Here is a 15,778-nt window from a genome sequence, read left to right as displayed (position 1 = left end):
TTTGACAAAAGAGTCCGTCTTCCTAGCTGCATTTCCAAGCCCTTGATCACATATTCTCCCATAATCGTTAGAACAATAAGAGTGCTGTAGTTGTCATTTCTCTGGGGGGTTCGGGGACTTGACTAAGTCATCTTCCACACTGAGAACATCCCCGTCGGGTAGATCGAGGCAAGGCAGATGGAGAGAAGAGGCAAATTTAAACAGTGCCAAATTAATAACGAGCAAACCAGAGGCAGCCCAGGTGAGGCGTCTGGAATCACATAGCCCACACAGCAGCGCAGACTGGGACTAAAGAGAAAGGGCCCTACAGCTAGAAACTGGGGAGCCAAGTGAGTCAGATTTACCCCACAGCAATGCGCCTTTCTCAAACCGTGCCAGGCATGTAAGAAGGGGCGTCAACGTTGATAGTGGATTTGACTATTATTTAGTAAGTTATTCCTTGGAAAAAAAAATTCAATTCTCTAAAATCTAACACCATAAACTTTGGGATTCTTAGTTGAAACCCATAAAATAAATGCAGGCCATTAAAAAAGAGAGAGACGGTAACATTCAAATGGAGATGTATATAATTTGGCACAATCTATCAAAATTCAAAGTGCATATTATACATGCCCTTTGATCAAGCAACTTCACTTCCAGGAATTTAATTTTTGAATCTAATCACATAAGTATGCAAAGAAAAACATATACACAAGCCTCTTCATTACCGTTTTGTTTGTAATCGCAACAATCTGAAAGCAGTCTAAATGTCCATCGACAGGAAGACACTGGCTAAGTAAATTATGGAATTCCGGAATATTACACAGACTTGGAAAAAGAATGAGGCAGGTCTACATGAAATTACCTGGAAACATTTCCACAATATTTCATTAAGTTAAAAAAAGGAAATTGCCAAATGGTATCTACATGATTCTATTTATATTAGAGTTAAAAAAAATTTGCTTGGACATCCATAAGCATTTTTAGATACTTAAAATCAGGAACCTTCAAGTGGCATTTCCTTGAAAATAGAAACTGAGAAGCAGGGAATGCTACCTTCTATTTCCTCTCTTTCCAATTGTTGGTTATTTTTACCAGAAGAATATATATACTTTTTAATAAAGTAATGGAAAAGACACATCCGTTGTAATATGTGTTCTGATTCTTTGCCATAAATTTGTGACCTTTGCTTTGCAGAAGAAAATGGAGATAGAGACTCTCAAGGGAATCAGTAGGCACGACGCTCCTCTAATTATGCAGGCAATGGTGAGGGTGCTGAGCAAAGCTGCAGCCAGATTTCTCCTCCCAGCTTCCAGTCATGGAACTTTCTGGGCCTCACTCTCCTCTTTTACAAAACAGACATTAGCCTACATAAAGCGATCTTAACATGCCTTCCAGAGTGAAAACTCTGCCACTGAGCTGCCAGTTGATGCCGTTTGCTCTTAAATGACCAGGGCTCAGTTTTAGCCAACCCAAATCAAGTTGACCTTGACTCCTGTCTGCTGACACTCTTGTCCAAACCGAGGAGCCAGCCTCCCAGAAGGTACCTGCTTATTTCCACATCCTAGCAACAGACCTTTTCCCCTCTCCTTTTCTATCTCTAATCCTCCCTCTCTCTATCCCCATATACATCTTCTTCCCAATTGCCATCATCTCCATTGTTCTATTTTCATTTCCCTCTCCTTCTCCATCTCTCTCACTTTTCCTCCTTTTCTCTCCCCATCTCTTTCTCCTTCTCCACCTATTTCCATCTCTCCCACTTGGTCCTTCATTTTAGCTTTGTGAAGAATGCAGCATTCTCCCCTTCCCCCAGGTTGAATGGCACAATGATGAATTTCAAGATGTGCATCTGGGGCTGGCACTGTGGTGTAGCAGGTAAAGCCACCACCTGCAGTGCCAGCATCCCATATGGGTGCCAGTTCTAGTCTTGGCTGCTCCACTTCCAATCCAGCTCTCTGTTATGGCCTGGGAAAGTGGTAGAATATGGCCCATATCCTTGGGCCCCTGCACCTATGCAGGAGACCTGGAGGAAGCTCCTGGTTCCTGGCTTTAGATTGGTACATCTCCAGCCATCGTGGCCATTTAAGGAGTGAACCAGTGGATGGAAGACCCCTCTCTCTCTTTCTCTGTCTCTGCCTCTGCCTCTAACTCTGAATTTCAAGTAAACAAATAAAATCTTAAAAAAAAAGACGTGCATCACAGGTATAGCATGAGGACACAGTCATCCTGACACTGCTCGTGTATGGTGACCAGAAAGTAGACAAGGGTAAAGACAGAAAACACAGTATACCCAGATACACACTGCATATGTCCTCCCTACTTTATCTGCACCCCTAGACCAGTGTCACCACAGGCACCATGACAGTGTGATTCTAGGTAGGTTTCAATGCATGTGTGTTACCTTTTCCTCCTTTTACACCAAGCCTTACTATTTTTGCATGACAGCAAATTAACTCACAGGACTGAAAGTAGCAATGGGCACCGTTATTAACATCAGGACACACTGCACTTTAGGACAACAACTTTTTTTTCTAATTAAGCACAGAATGATTCTATGCTGCCTGTATTATGACCCATTTCAGAGCTGACTGACCCCTGCAAAAGCAACCTACCCAAGATATTCACAAGAAAGAGGATAAAACACATTGCTGAGACCATTATGATCTTGAAGCATGGAGTTAAACATTTCCCATTCATGGTTTATGAAAAAGCAAAAACAAAAATTCTTCAAAGTAATTCAACTTGATAAAGGTAAAAGTGCTTCCCCAGCCATTTCCAGGAATTGAGAAATACAAGGAGATGTTGTGAGTTAACTTTCTTATCATGAGCCCTCATAAAGAGCACTGGTTAGTGAGACAATAAATGAGCGTGTTTTAATTAGAAAATGTGGAATCCAAGCACTTTTGCCGGAAAGAAGATGATCGCTTAAAAGAGACATCAGGAGACTAATAAAAGTTAAAATGCATTAAGTGGCCACAGTGAACTCCAAGGAAAAGTTGTGGGGGTATTTGAGACGTGAACCAGAGGGGAATGAGTCAGAAGGGGGCGGGAGTCAGCCAGCGGAACTTATTCTTTCTGCTTCATGTTGGAATCAGCTGTAAACCTCCTTCTGGGCCCAGGAAAATGAGGTAACTCTGTGCCCTGAAATTATCCCTGCCACTTACTCCACCCTGGCCAGGGCTGCATCTGCCCAGAGGAGAACATCATTATAATCACGAAGTAAGAAAGGCAGCCGGGCTACAGACACCAGCAGTGCATCTGACCTGAGCTGGTCTATGGGTTTTGCCTACCTGGTTTCCATCTATGGTCTGGGTTAGGCCATGCCCCTTTCTGAGGCCTTAGGTAGGCCTGTGATGCAGGTTCTGCCAATGAAAATGTTGTGTTCTCCAAAGCTTGGGGACTGAGCTGTTGCGGGCCCACTATCCTACTTGGGTTTCATAAGACGCAATCAAGGGAATGTTGAAATCTCAGGAAGAAGAGCTTCTCCTTCTGACTCGAACTCATGAGAGTATAGACTGTAGCTCTGTTAAGACCCTTGAAGAAGGAGATCTGCCTGAGAACGCTGTTGAAACACAGAGAAAAATGAGGCGGAGAGACGTCAGACACCTGCCAGGATCTCATTTCTGTCTCACATCCTCCGTCCTCCCCAGTTTCATTTTCCCGACAGGCGAAAGGGGACAAGAACATCTCTGCAGGGCTTTGATGCACACGATGTGATGCAAAGTACCCAGCAATACTTGGCACAAAGTAGGCATTGCAGAGATGATTACGCTTAAAAAACCAAAGCCAAAAGACTTCCCGATGGCTTCTGGGAAGTGAGAGGATGTTCAAGAGGGCCATGATTTCTCCTTCTCAAGTGGATTCTGAGATTAAGCAGATGGGAAAAATGATCTCACTGTCCCTCTGCCTTCAGCACACCGCTGCAGGACATTCCGAGAAAGAAGGGCCCTCAAGTGAGCTCAAGAACACTGTAGAAAACACACATAGGGCGCAGCCCCATCCCAGTCTCAGAAGGTCTGTGAATTTATTCCCTCACTCTCCTGCACTGGCAAGGACGAGGATATGGGCAGAGTAGATTTCTCTGGGGTCCTACCAAACACTGCAATGGGCCTGATACCTCCCTGTGCCTTCTCATCACATGTTTTCCTGCATAGCAGATAGGATCTTGTTGGTTAGAGACTAAAACGGACTAAAATGAAGCTTCTCTTACATTCTTACGTAAGTACTTAGCAATGCAGGAACAGTAACACCTGCACCTTGCCTTCAGTGCAGAGAGGCAGCTGTGGGGGATTGGTGAAGGTGGGGAGAAAGAGTGGAGGAATGAATGAATTCCCATCCAGTGGCTAATTCTCCAAATCTCTGTGATGGCTGGGGCTGGGCCAGGCTGAAGCCAAAGGCTGTGAATTCCCCCCAGGTCAGGAACCCAACTACTTCGAGCCTCCTCACCACTGCCTCCCAGCTTCCGCATTAGCTGGCAGCTGAGTCAGGAACAGAGCCAGGCCTCGAACCCAGGCATTCTGCTATGTGACATGGGTGTCTCCACTGGCATCTTAATCACCACACCAAAAGCCCATCCTTGTTCAATTAAAAAAAAAAATAAGATCTTAAATGTCACATCATGGGGTTGCAACATCTTTAGAGGAGGACTCATTGCCAAGAAATCGACTCATGGACGCTTGTACCCAATTGAAGCTTTGAAAAACTGAAATGCAATTGCAAAACAATGTAACAGAAAAGAATTGTTATTCATTCTGCTTGGAAGTAAAAGGCACACACCATTAAGGTACTGATGACAGAAATTGTGGGTATCTGCAGACTCTTAAGCAGTTCTTTTTTTTTTTTAAGATTTATTTATTTATTTATCTAAAAGGTACAGTCACACAGAGAGGGAAATACAGAGACTGTGATTTTCTATCCCCTGATTCACTCCCCATATGGCTTCAACCATCAAGGCTGAGCTGGGAACTCCATCCAAGTCTTCCCACATGGGCAACAGGGGCCCAAGCACTTGGGCCATCTTCTGTTATTTTCCCATGCTCATTAGCAGGGAGCTGGATGGCAAGTGGAGCAACCAGGACTTGATCCAGTGCTCATCGGGGTGTAGGCATTCTAGGTGTGGTTTACCTGCTATGCCACAATGCTGGCCCTAAGCAGTGACTTTAAGCATGAAATGATTCTACAAGGGATTTAATAAATACACAACTCGGAGGGTTGATCATTCGTGTTTGGCATTGCCATGACCTCTAAAAATGAGTCTGTGCAAACAAGGCCCACAGGAAAGCCCCACACTGCTTGGCGGGTTGTGGAGGCAGGAGAGCTGTGTGAGAAAGTTTCTTAAACACTCCCCTATAATCTAAAGGATGTTGAGGTTCAGGATTCTGAGGACAAAGATCCCATCTCACAAAGACAAGGGAGACCGAGACTAATAAATCAAAGAAAACTTGAGCAAAGAAGCAGAGCCTGCTTGCCCAGCCTAGGAGCACCATGAATACCTTATCTGGCTTCTGTGAAAAGAACAGGATCATTGGGAAGCCAGAATTAGAAAAAGACTTGTGCTTTATCAAGTCTCTCCCTGTCCAAGCCAGATAAAATATCCTCTGGGAAGACTTCAAGAAAGGCCCCTGGGGAATGATGGCTGATATTAGCTGAATGGGCGAGAGATCACAGAGAGAGATGGAAATACTTTTTTTTTTTTCCCCCAACTGTGCACTGGACCCAAAAGTCTTCAACATGTCCGTAGAACCCGGCAGACTCTTGCTCTTACAACGCATGACCACAAGGTGGCCTCGATTTGTAATTGGGTCTCCATGGAAAAGGCTGCAGAGGAATGGAGTTTTCTAAAAGTTCTTTCTATCCAAGGGGTCAGCTGTGGGAACTTCCAAGTAAGAAGCTCCAGTCATAGGCTAAACAGGTTTTTAATTTTACAGACAGGGGTCCCATCTAAAAAGGTCAAGGTCTCCTTGGATCCCTCTACCTTCAAGGGTGAAATTTGCAAACCATGCCAGAAGTAGGCTCCAGTGGTCTTGATTAAGATGTAATGCTTGTTTCTCTCCTAATGCACCTTGTAATTTGCACACGTGCCACAACACTTTATTTATTTTCTTATTAATGGGGCTGAGTGTGTTTAGCACCACGAGCCATAAATTGCAGAGCACTGGATTTCAGCAGCCTTGCTTTATTTTCCTGCCAATTGTCAGAAAGAGATGTGGGGTGAGAAGTGCCCCTCCTAACCAGCTTTTTCTCTACTGCCCCCCATCCCCAACTTCCATCCAACAAGCAACCCTCCCCTCTTCCCTGTTTCCATCTGCCATGGGAGGGGGGAAAAAGACACAGCCTGATTTCTTATTGGTGAGCTTGCCTATTGAGCAGCTCAGTTATTGAGATTAATAAGCTGCCAGTTTCCAAGGAAGACTAAGAAAACTGCAAAATTAAAGTGCACTGCAACGTGAAATGCTGCTGGTGGCCAGGCGGGATCATGGTGTCAAAAAGGCAAGGTAAAGCCATAAAATAAGGCCGAGCTTGAAAGGATAACCTAAAGGTCTCATTAATTTCCATGTTGCCTCTGATGAGGATGTAGAGGGGGCATCGTGCTCTGCAGTATGGAGAAATCAGGCTGCCTATCGATCTGAAAAGAGCTTCGATGCATTTGCTCCACATAGAATGAAGTCTAGTTTTAAAGCTTACTTGGAAACATAATAAAAAAATAAAAATTAAAAAAACAGCAAACAAGTTACTGTGGTTTAATATTCTCAAGATCAGGCTTGTCACTGATTGTGTCAGAAAATTATTTTGTTGGTACAAAAATCAGTCTGAGAACAGGTTTGGCACAGTCTTTGGCCTCCACATGGTGACAGTGTTTCAATGATCGTGTGACTTCTCTGGAAAGATCTCATTTATAAAGGTCTTGCATCTTGATTCTCAAATGGGTACTACCAAAAAAAGCAGCCAGATGAGGTGGAGATAACTTTGTCTTGAAGACAAAAAGTGTGATTTCTGAAATTCTCATACCCAAATTAGATTCCTTAGATGTCATTCATCAAACCCAATACGTGCAATGCTTTCTCAGAGCACTTGCCAAGCTTCCTGCCAACAGGAACAACAGTGACATCCCAACAATGACCAAGTTTTCAGTCACGGTACCTGCAACTGCCTGTTGTTTCCCCTACCAATCAGGCAATGCCTTGTTTGGAAAAAAAAAAAAAAAAAAGAATCATACAACTCACAGAGCTAGAAAGTAGCTGAGCTACTCGCTTCCACAGTGTTGACTTGTGTTCACATTTCATAATACACAGGGCACTGAGCCTCCCGCTGAGACTCAGCTCACACATACCCTGTACTGCCACCATCCTGGAGCAGCCAGGCCTGAGATTTACCATCCTGGGTTGCCCAGTTCTGCGGAGATGGGTCCCTAATATCTTGCCTGGCTTGATTTTCACAAAGACTAATTCTACGTCCAGCAACACACAGGTGATCACTCCATATAGATCATTTCTTTTCTTGTGCCATTTTTTTTTCAATCAAAGTTTTTTTTTTTTTTTTGAAAGCCAGCATGAGAGAGAGAGAGGAAGAGGAAGAGGAGGAAGAAGAAGAGGAAGAAGAAGAGGAAGAAGAGGAAGAGGAAGAAGAAGAGGAAGAAGAAGAGGAAGAAGAAGAAGGAGAAGAAGAAAGAGAGAGGGGGAGAGGGGGAGAGGGGGAGAGGGAGAGAGAGAGAGAGAGAGAGAGAGAGAGAGAGATCTTCCATCAGCTGGTTCACTCCTTCAGTGGCTGCATGAGCCAGGGCTGGTTCAGGTGGAAGCCAGGAACCTGAAACTCCATCCAGGTCTCCCACATGGTGACAAGGACTCACGTACTTGGACCATCTGCTGCTGCTTTCCCAGCCACAGAAGCAGGGAGGTGGATCAGAAGTGAGGCAGCTGTGACTTGAACTAGCACTCATATGGGGCTCCTATGGGGCACTGGTGCTGCAGCAGCAGCCTAACCTTGTGCGCCACAATGCTTGCCCCTACCTTGTGCAACTTTAAAGGCATCAACTTCACTGTTTCTGTAGTGTAAGCACATTAATTTGTCATCTGTCATAAGGCTACGCACAGATTTTTTTTTCTAAAGAGACTATTATGTGGGACTTAAGGTAAATGGAATTTGAGGTCAGGGAGGTCGAGGTTCAAATCTCACCTTTGCCATTTACTAATTGGGTTGTATGTCAGTAACTTAACTCCCTGGGCCTGAGTTTCCCTTATTTTCCAATAGGTATGGTAGCATATCCTTAACAGAAGGCTTAAATGGATCACATGTATAAAGTTAAGTGCTAAGCAAAAAGGGTATGATAAAGAAAAATTGTTAAGACAGACCTATACAATCATGCAGAATCAACAACATTTCTAGAGAGATATATTTTAAAGGGAAAAATCAACTGCTGAGAGCTGTGGATACAGTAACTATGCTATTATTTGTAAATGCCTGCATTTCAGAGTTATGTATATTTTGAAATGAAATTACATCTAGATAATAAGTCTACTTAATTCTCTTGCTGCATCATATATTAAATATGCCCAAAGCTAAACTTGTGTTTTTTGCCATCAAACCTGTTCCTTCTTCAAAAAATGACATCAGTATTCACCCAGACTCTTAAGTCAAAAAAATCATTTCCACTGATTTTTCTCTTGAAAGTACACCTCAAGGCCAGTGCCGTGGCTCAATAGGCTAATCCTCCACCTGTGGCGCCAGCACACCGGGTTCTAGTCTTGGTCGGGGTGCCGGATTCTGTCCCGGTCACTCCTCTTCCTGTCCAGCTCTCTGCTGTGGCCTGGGAGTGCAGTGGAGGATGGCCCAAGTCCTTGGGCCCTGCACCCGCATGGGAGACCAGGAGAAGCACCTGGCTTCGGATCAGTGCGGTGCGCTGGTCACAGTGGCCATTGGAGGGTGAACCAACGGAAAAAAAAGAAAGACCTTTCTCTCTGTCTCTCTCACTGTCCACTCTGCCTGTCAAAAAAAAAAAAAAAAAAAAAAAAAAAAGAAAGAAAGAAAAAGTACACCTTAGTTCTATGAATATTCAGTACTGTCACTCTAATCTAAAGATATACTGCTTTTCAGCTTAACTGTTATGATACTCTCCCAACTGGACTTCTAGTCTTGTGATACCGTCCACCTTACCACTAGCATTCCAATAACCATGTAGCAGCTACCATCATTAAAAACAAAATAAAACCAAATCTTATTTTACTCTCCTGCTTAAAAAATGCTTCAGTGTCTTTTCATTGTTCTTGGGATGGACATCAAAGCCTTGTACCATCTTGTTTTTGCCTAGCTTTCTAGTTTGCTTTCTTTTCCCTGATGCCTTAGCATTGCTCTCCTCACTGAGTCATTGGTTTTGCCACCAAGAATGCTCTTGGAGCCTGATTAACACCCGCTCTTTCTTAGGACTCAGCTTAACTATCCATTTCTCATGGGTCTGGCTTCTCTATACCTCTCGTGACACCACATTTGTCACAGTAGGGACATTTGTATAATCATTTGTTCATGCTCTACATCCAGACTAGACTCTTTGTAACAACAGGGACTGTGCTTTTCTTCTACAGTGTGTCCTCATGAGTCTTTCTGGAATGAATAATGGATGGCCATCTTAAACAGCAACTGCCAAACTTGTTTGCAGCCTGGTGATCTTGGTGCTGAAAATGAGGGCTTCTGGTATTTCTAGGGCAAAGGTAAACTCAAAAGGGACCTTCTGGTGACCTGGTGCCCAGGTGGATTCAGACAGAGAAGCTTGCTTTAGCAAAACACACAAAGCAAAGTTGGGTTCTGTCACAGGACTACTTTTTTTCTATTTTAGAAAAGAGAAGCCTGGTTTAGAAACTCCCAAAGTAGCTGGTGACATGAGAGATTCCTAAGCTCATTGCTCTCAGCATCAAAAGGAGTGGACAGCTGACATTCAGGCAGCATTGCTGGTAGACTTGGCTGCAAGACCTTCCATGAGTAGGCTGGGAGGAAGATGGTGGGCAGAGTGATTTTGTTACATCCTACTTTAGAAAAAGCAGTATAGACTGCTTGCAATTTGTTCCTCTGCCTTATGTCCTGCTTTTTTTATAGCTTGTACTTCAACTCACAGCTTTTGGTAGTAGACATTTATGCTTATTGTTCTTTTAGATTATTAACACTGATCCAAAACTTCCCTTATATGCTTTCTTGTCTTATGCTCAGTTCCAAATTTGTATAGTCCTATTTTCAGGCTGTTCCTCCTTCATCAGCACCTCCAGTTCTACTTGCATAGCAAAAACAATGGGAAGAGTTTAGTTGATAGAGAGGAGCTGGCACACCTCATAATGGGAATATCAAAAGAGCAATGTGGAGAGGCCAGGGACCATCCCCCCTTGAGTCCAAGGAAATACTTTGGACTTGGCTTAGAACTTCCAGGGGTGGTAGAACATCTGTTCAATGTCTCCCAGAATTATGAACTTCCACCACACCTCAAGTCTGCATTAACAAAGGTAGAGGTGATGAAGCTGTCTGTTAGTTTCCACTTCACTTTTAAAATTGTTGACTATATCAAGTTCAGCCTCCTGAATGTCTTGCCTCTCAGGGTTCTCTCTCCTGGTTGTGACTAGCCAGCTCTTATTTGGTTTGATGGACAGCAACATGGCATCATGCCCCTAGAAAGAACTCCTATCCATATACTCTTTTTTTTGGGTAAGAAAATGACACCATTATAAGACACAATGTGTTTGAATGAGCAAATGTATTCAGTTCCTAGTTGCCATGATTCTAAGACAAGACAGTGGAGAATGGGAGCTAATAATATGGTAGTTTTTTTGCTTTTCTCCACTTACCTAATAGGCAAACTTCGATTCATACCTCAAAACCAAGGTCAAGTAGCCCGTGAAGGGTGAAACACTTTCTGACATTTCTGGGAGAGTTACCCACTTCTCTCCCCATACAGCCACGTAACTTTCACACTTTCCATGATGAATGTACTGCTCTAGTTTTCTATGTATGTGCCTATCTTTTCCTTTAGATTATGCGGACTATGAGGGGCAGATACATGTTTTAATCTCTAACTTTCCAGAACCTAACATAGCCCTCAGCATATGTGAAGGACTTTGCTAATAATTGTGAATAAGAGACTAAGTTAATAGGACTTAAAAGAGAATCATAAATTTCAACAATTCCATGGACTGCTGCTAAAATTTTCTTACATGATACCATTGCACTAATCGAGTTCTGTGGACTCAGGTCTATGAAAGGGGTTCCAGAGATCTGCTGACATCTGTCCGCTGTGCTTGGTTTCTGGTGTTACCCCACCTCAATGGCCTTAATCACACCTTTGCCAATCCTTGGCACTTTTAAAAATATTTATTTTATTATTTGAGAGGGATGGAAGGGGTTAATAAGGAAGTGGGAAAGAGAAATAGAGAGCTCCTATCTGCTAGTTCATTTGCCAATGCCTGCAAAAGCCAGCGGGCTAAAGCCAGGGGCCATGACCTAAATATGAAACTCCCACATGAGTGGCAGGGATCCAATCTCTTGAGATATCATCTGCTGCCTCTCAGGGTGTACATCAGTGGGAAGGTGGAGATTGGAATAGAGCCAGGACTCAAATCCAAGGCCTCCTATCTAGGATGTGGGTGTACCAACCAGTGGATTAAACTCTACGCCCAATACCCACCCCAATCTCTGGGCTTTAGAACATAATGATCAAAGAACATCCACACGTTGTTCTTATTTTTCCTTTGGATTGACTTTAAGATTTTGACAATCCTATCTACCTGCAAAATCTTGTCTTTTATCTTTTCCAAAAGCATCACTGAAAAGTCCTAATCATTATTGAAATACTGGAAGCCCAAATGATCTGCCACAGCACTCTGTGGATGAGAACCTAAGTTCTTGGCAATCTTACTTCAGGAAAGCAAGAAAGTGATCTGCTTGGTTTTGTTGGTCCTCTCTACTAGATATTTGTCAAAAGGATGCTTTATCACAAATGGTTCAAAAACTCCTGGGAAATGGACTGATCACATCAGGAGGTGGCGGATGGGAGATACATTTATGTGTTGCATTCTTATCACCAAGGCAAGATTCCTTGGAAAGAACAAACACTCTGAGGGGTCTGGCTCTTCAATGCCACAATTAGGTCAATAAACACAGGATCGTGGTTGTTTACTCATTAAATTTTGACCACCTGTCTTCGTGTATAGGAAGCACAAGTGTTCCAGCCAATGTGGCTCAAAAATCTATTATCTTCCTGAAGCCATAGGCTTGCAAGTTAGTTTGTTTCACTGTTGATAAAAACTTGCTAGGGCGTGGGACACGATGTAGGTTTCCCATGTAGGTGACAGGACCCAACAACTTGAGTCATCACCTGCTTCCTCCTGGGTGTGCATGAACAGCAAGATTGAATCAGGAGCAGAGTTCAGACTCAAACACAGACACTGTGGTATGAAATGTGCACGTCCCAAGGGGTGTCATAACTGCTACACTAAATGCTCAACACTAGGTTCTCTATCTTAAAATGGCAATAGGGACAGTTCCTCCCAACCGCATGGGTCACTTCCAGGCTTGAATGAGACAGACGATGTATGCGAAGTATCAGTGACAGGCATGCACAACCATACACAATATCATTTTTTTTTTTTTTGACAGGCAGAGTGAACAGTGAGAGAGATAGAGAGACAGAGAGAAAGGTCTTCCTTTTGCTGTTGGTTCACCCTCCAATGGCCGCCGCGGCCGGCATGCTGCGGCCGGCATACCGCGCTGATCCAAAGGCAGGAGCCAGGTACTTATCCTGGTCTCCCATGGGGTGCAGGGCCCAAGGACTTGGGCCATCCTCCACTGCCTTCCCGGGCCACAGCAGAGAGCTGGCCTGGAAGAGGGGCAACCGGGACAGAATCCGGTGCCCTGACTGGGACCAGAACCTGGTGTGCCAGCGCCGCAAGGCAGAGGATTAGCCTATTGAGCCACGGCGCTGGCTACACTATCTTCTTTCCTTCTACTCTGTCTACAAAAACAGCTATTCAACTTTGGAGGAGACGCACAGTTTGACACACGTTCCCTCGGACTTACTCCCAATGGTAAAGCTAAAAACTTGCCATGGGACTCCAAATCCCATTAAGTTGGCAGGTACCAATGCCATCTTACTAGTTAAAGTGATTAGTTTAAGTATATAACTGATCATAAAGATAGGAATAAGTGTCAAAGGGATCACATAAATAAGACCAAATGTCTGCTAATAACAATAGATAGAATTAAAAAGGAGAGAACGATCCAACATGGGAAGCAGTCCACACAGCAGACTCAAAGAATGACAAATGCCCTAAAGAGCACTCTGGCTTCAGAATCAGCCCTTAAGGCATTTGGATCTGGCTAAAAAGCCCATAAGAGCATTTCAGGCATGAAAGTCAAGACACTGTGGCAAAAAAAAAAAAAAAAAATATGGCCTACAAGAAAGATCTTTGTGAGTGAGATCCCAGTGGAAAGAAGGGACCATCCGAAAAGGAGAGACCTTTCTCTGAAGGGAGGAGAGAACTTCCACTTTGCTTATGACCCTCTAAATACTGGCATTTGTGGACTCAAAAGGCATCCATAGCCTTGGCAGCCCATGTCAAGAGCCTCGGGTGATCACTGACGTCATAAATAAGAGTGTCAATTGTTAAATCAACAGGAGTCACTGTGTACTTGCTCCCCATGTAGGACCTCTGTCCTTAATGAGCTGTACTATGAGAATTAATGGTAAAACTAGTCTTCAAACAGCACTTTATACTTTGTGTGTCTGTGTGGGTGCAAACTGTTGAAATCTTTACTTAGTATAGAGTTAATCTTCTGTATATAAAGATAATTAAAAACGAATCTTAATGAAGAATGGGATGGGAGAGGGTATAGGAGGTGGGATGGGAGTGGGGGTGGAAGGGCAGGTATGGAGGAAGCACTGCTATATTACAAAAGCTGTACCTATGAAATTTATATTTATTAAATAAAAGCTTTCTAAAAAAAGAAACTATTTTGCAAGTAATCATCTATTAATATAAAAATAGGGTGACTAGTTACCAACAAACTCCCTGACAGTTCAACAATGTGGGGAGAAAAAAGGACAGAAAACCTTAACCAGCTTTAAGAACATCTTCAACCACGACACGACTCCGAGTCAGCCTCCTGCACAGCTGTCTATTAGTGGAGCACTCTATCACGGCAGGCATTTAAATGTATACACTTAAATTCTCTATAGAGAGTATACATCTGAATTATATATGATAGCATATAGAATATATAATAGTTTTAATTGTCTACATATTTCAAGCTTTAGAGATAAAGAATGCAGGTGTGGTTAAAAATACCCTACAATTGTCCAAAAATAAAGCTTTGGAGTGATTACAGTGACAAGGCCAAATAACTCATTCATGCTCAAAATCTTATTTTAGAAAACCCAAAATGTTATAGATGAGACACAACTCTACATGCAATCTATGGCTTTCAATTCCTAGAAAGAGTACAGATTGTTTCTGACTTTCCTCTAACCAAAGCAGTTAAAGTTTAAAGACGATTTGATAACTTTTTCATCCGTCAATAGAAATTAGGCCGTCTCTGTTCAGTCTCCCTGGTTCTTCCGGGCATAGAAACAATAGCAGCCGGAGTGCAGGACCCCAGGAGAGTGTGGGGATGAAGCAGCAAGGCCCTTTCAATATCTGTCAGTTACACCCCCTCCTACCACGCTGTGACTGATGGCTCTTCTTTCAGGTCATTAAGGCACGCATGGCTTTGGAAGGTGGCACAAGGACTGAGGCAAAGGCAGAAACAAAAGAAAGCCCAGCCTGGAGATGTTTTCCCACCTGCTCCCTCCTAACTTCTGGGCTGCCCCTTCTCTCCTGTTTGTGTTTATACATTGCTGTTTGCCCCACAGGCATCAAGCTGTTAGTGTGTACAGGCGGGATTGAAGCAGGACTGCACGTTGGATGAAATATAAATTAAAATTACACTTCTGTCAGTCTGGAGTCAGGGACTGTTTCTCAAGGTCTCCCCAAACACTTAATTTCAAATGAGTCTTCATTTATTACTTCAAGAAAGGCCAAATGCATAATTTATCAGCAGCTTTCAGTCAATATACCCTTATAAGCATCTTTCCCATGAGCCTTTGAGTAAAAATATGTTATGCTAATTCTATTAGTTGGGTACACAAGAGCTGTCTAAGAGAGTAAACAAGCATTAAAAGGAGACACATGTGAACAAAGAAACACCTATCAACCCACTGTCCAGGGTCAAATTAGCAAGGGAAGAAGGAGGTGGCAAGCTTGCCCCATTGTTTACATCAAGGCTGTGTCTCCCAGCAGAACGTGGAGCTGCCTGGTGGCTCTGAGTGCATGAGTCAGGGTAGGGGACAGGCAGACTGTGACCCTCTCTGTGGGAGATGGGTGGGGTGTGCCTCTCCATGAGCTGGGGACAGGGACTTACCGGGTCTCCAGCGGCACGTTGCTGTTTAGCACCCAGCTGTCCTGAAGCTGAACGGACTCCGGTGTGGTGGCCAGGTCATTGGGTGCTGGAGCTGGGGCGTGGATCTGACTCCGCCGATTGGTCAGAGAGTTCCTGTTGAGGGAGTTGGCCGACGAGTGGTGATGGGACAGTGTGTGGTTATGAGGGGGTGGCAGAGGGGGCCTCAGCGTGGACTGGCTGTGGTGGTTTGGAGGGCCTGCCAAAAGAAGGAGAAAGAGCCATCAGCATCCACACATTCCAGTCTCAGGCACTCTGCAAATCTGCAGAGTTTGGAAGCAAAGTCTCTATGATGACAATCACCAAACACCACAAACCAGACTAGACAGGCAAGACT

General features: G+C 43.8%; 1 protein-coding gene across 15 annotated transcripts in view; it reads right to left on the bottom strand.

The window, feature by feature from the left end:
- TENM2 (teneurin transmembrane protein 2) overlaps window positions 1-15,778 on the bottom strand; it is a 1,297,938-nt gene that overhangs the window by 272,987 nt on the left and 1,009,173 nt on the right. For all 15 annotated transcript variants that reach the window (XM_051844423.3, XM_051844432.3, XM_051844433.3 and 12 more), the window contains one exon: window positions 15,406-15,640. In XM_051844423.3, the coding sequence (XP_051700383.1) occupies window positions 15,406-15,640 (235 nt within the window). The remainder of the gene's footprint in view (window positions 1-15,405; window positions 15,641-15,778) is intronic.

This window comes from Oryctolagus cuniculus, chromosome 6 (assembly GCF_051225735.1).
Source record: "Oryctolagus cuniculus isolate XC-2025 breed Fujian yellow rabbit chromosome 6, ASM5122573v1, whole genome shotgun sequence".
Classification (NCBI taxonomy): domain Eukaryota; kingdom Metazoa; phylum Chordata; class Mammalia; order Lagomorpha; family Leporidae; genus Oryctolagus; species Oryctolagus cuniculus.
Note: the sequence above shows the minus strand (reverse complement) of the source record. Positions and strands in the feature narration are given on the sequence as shown.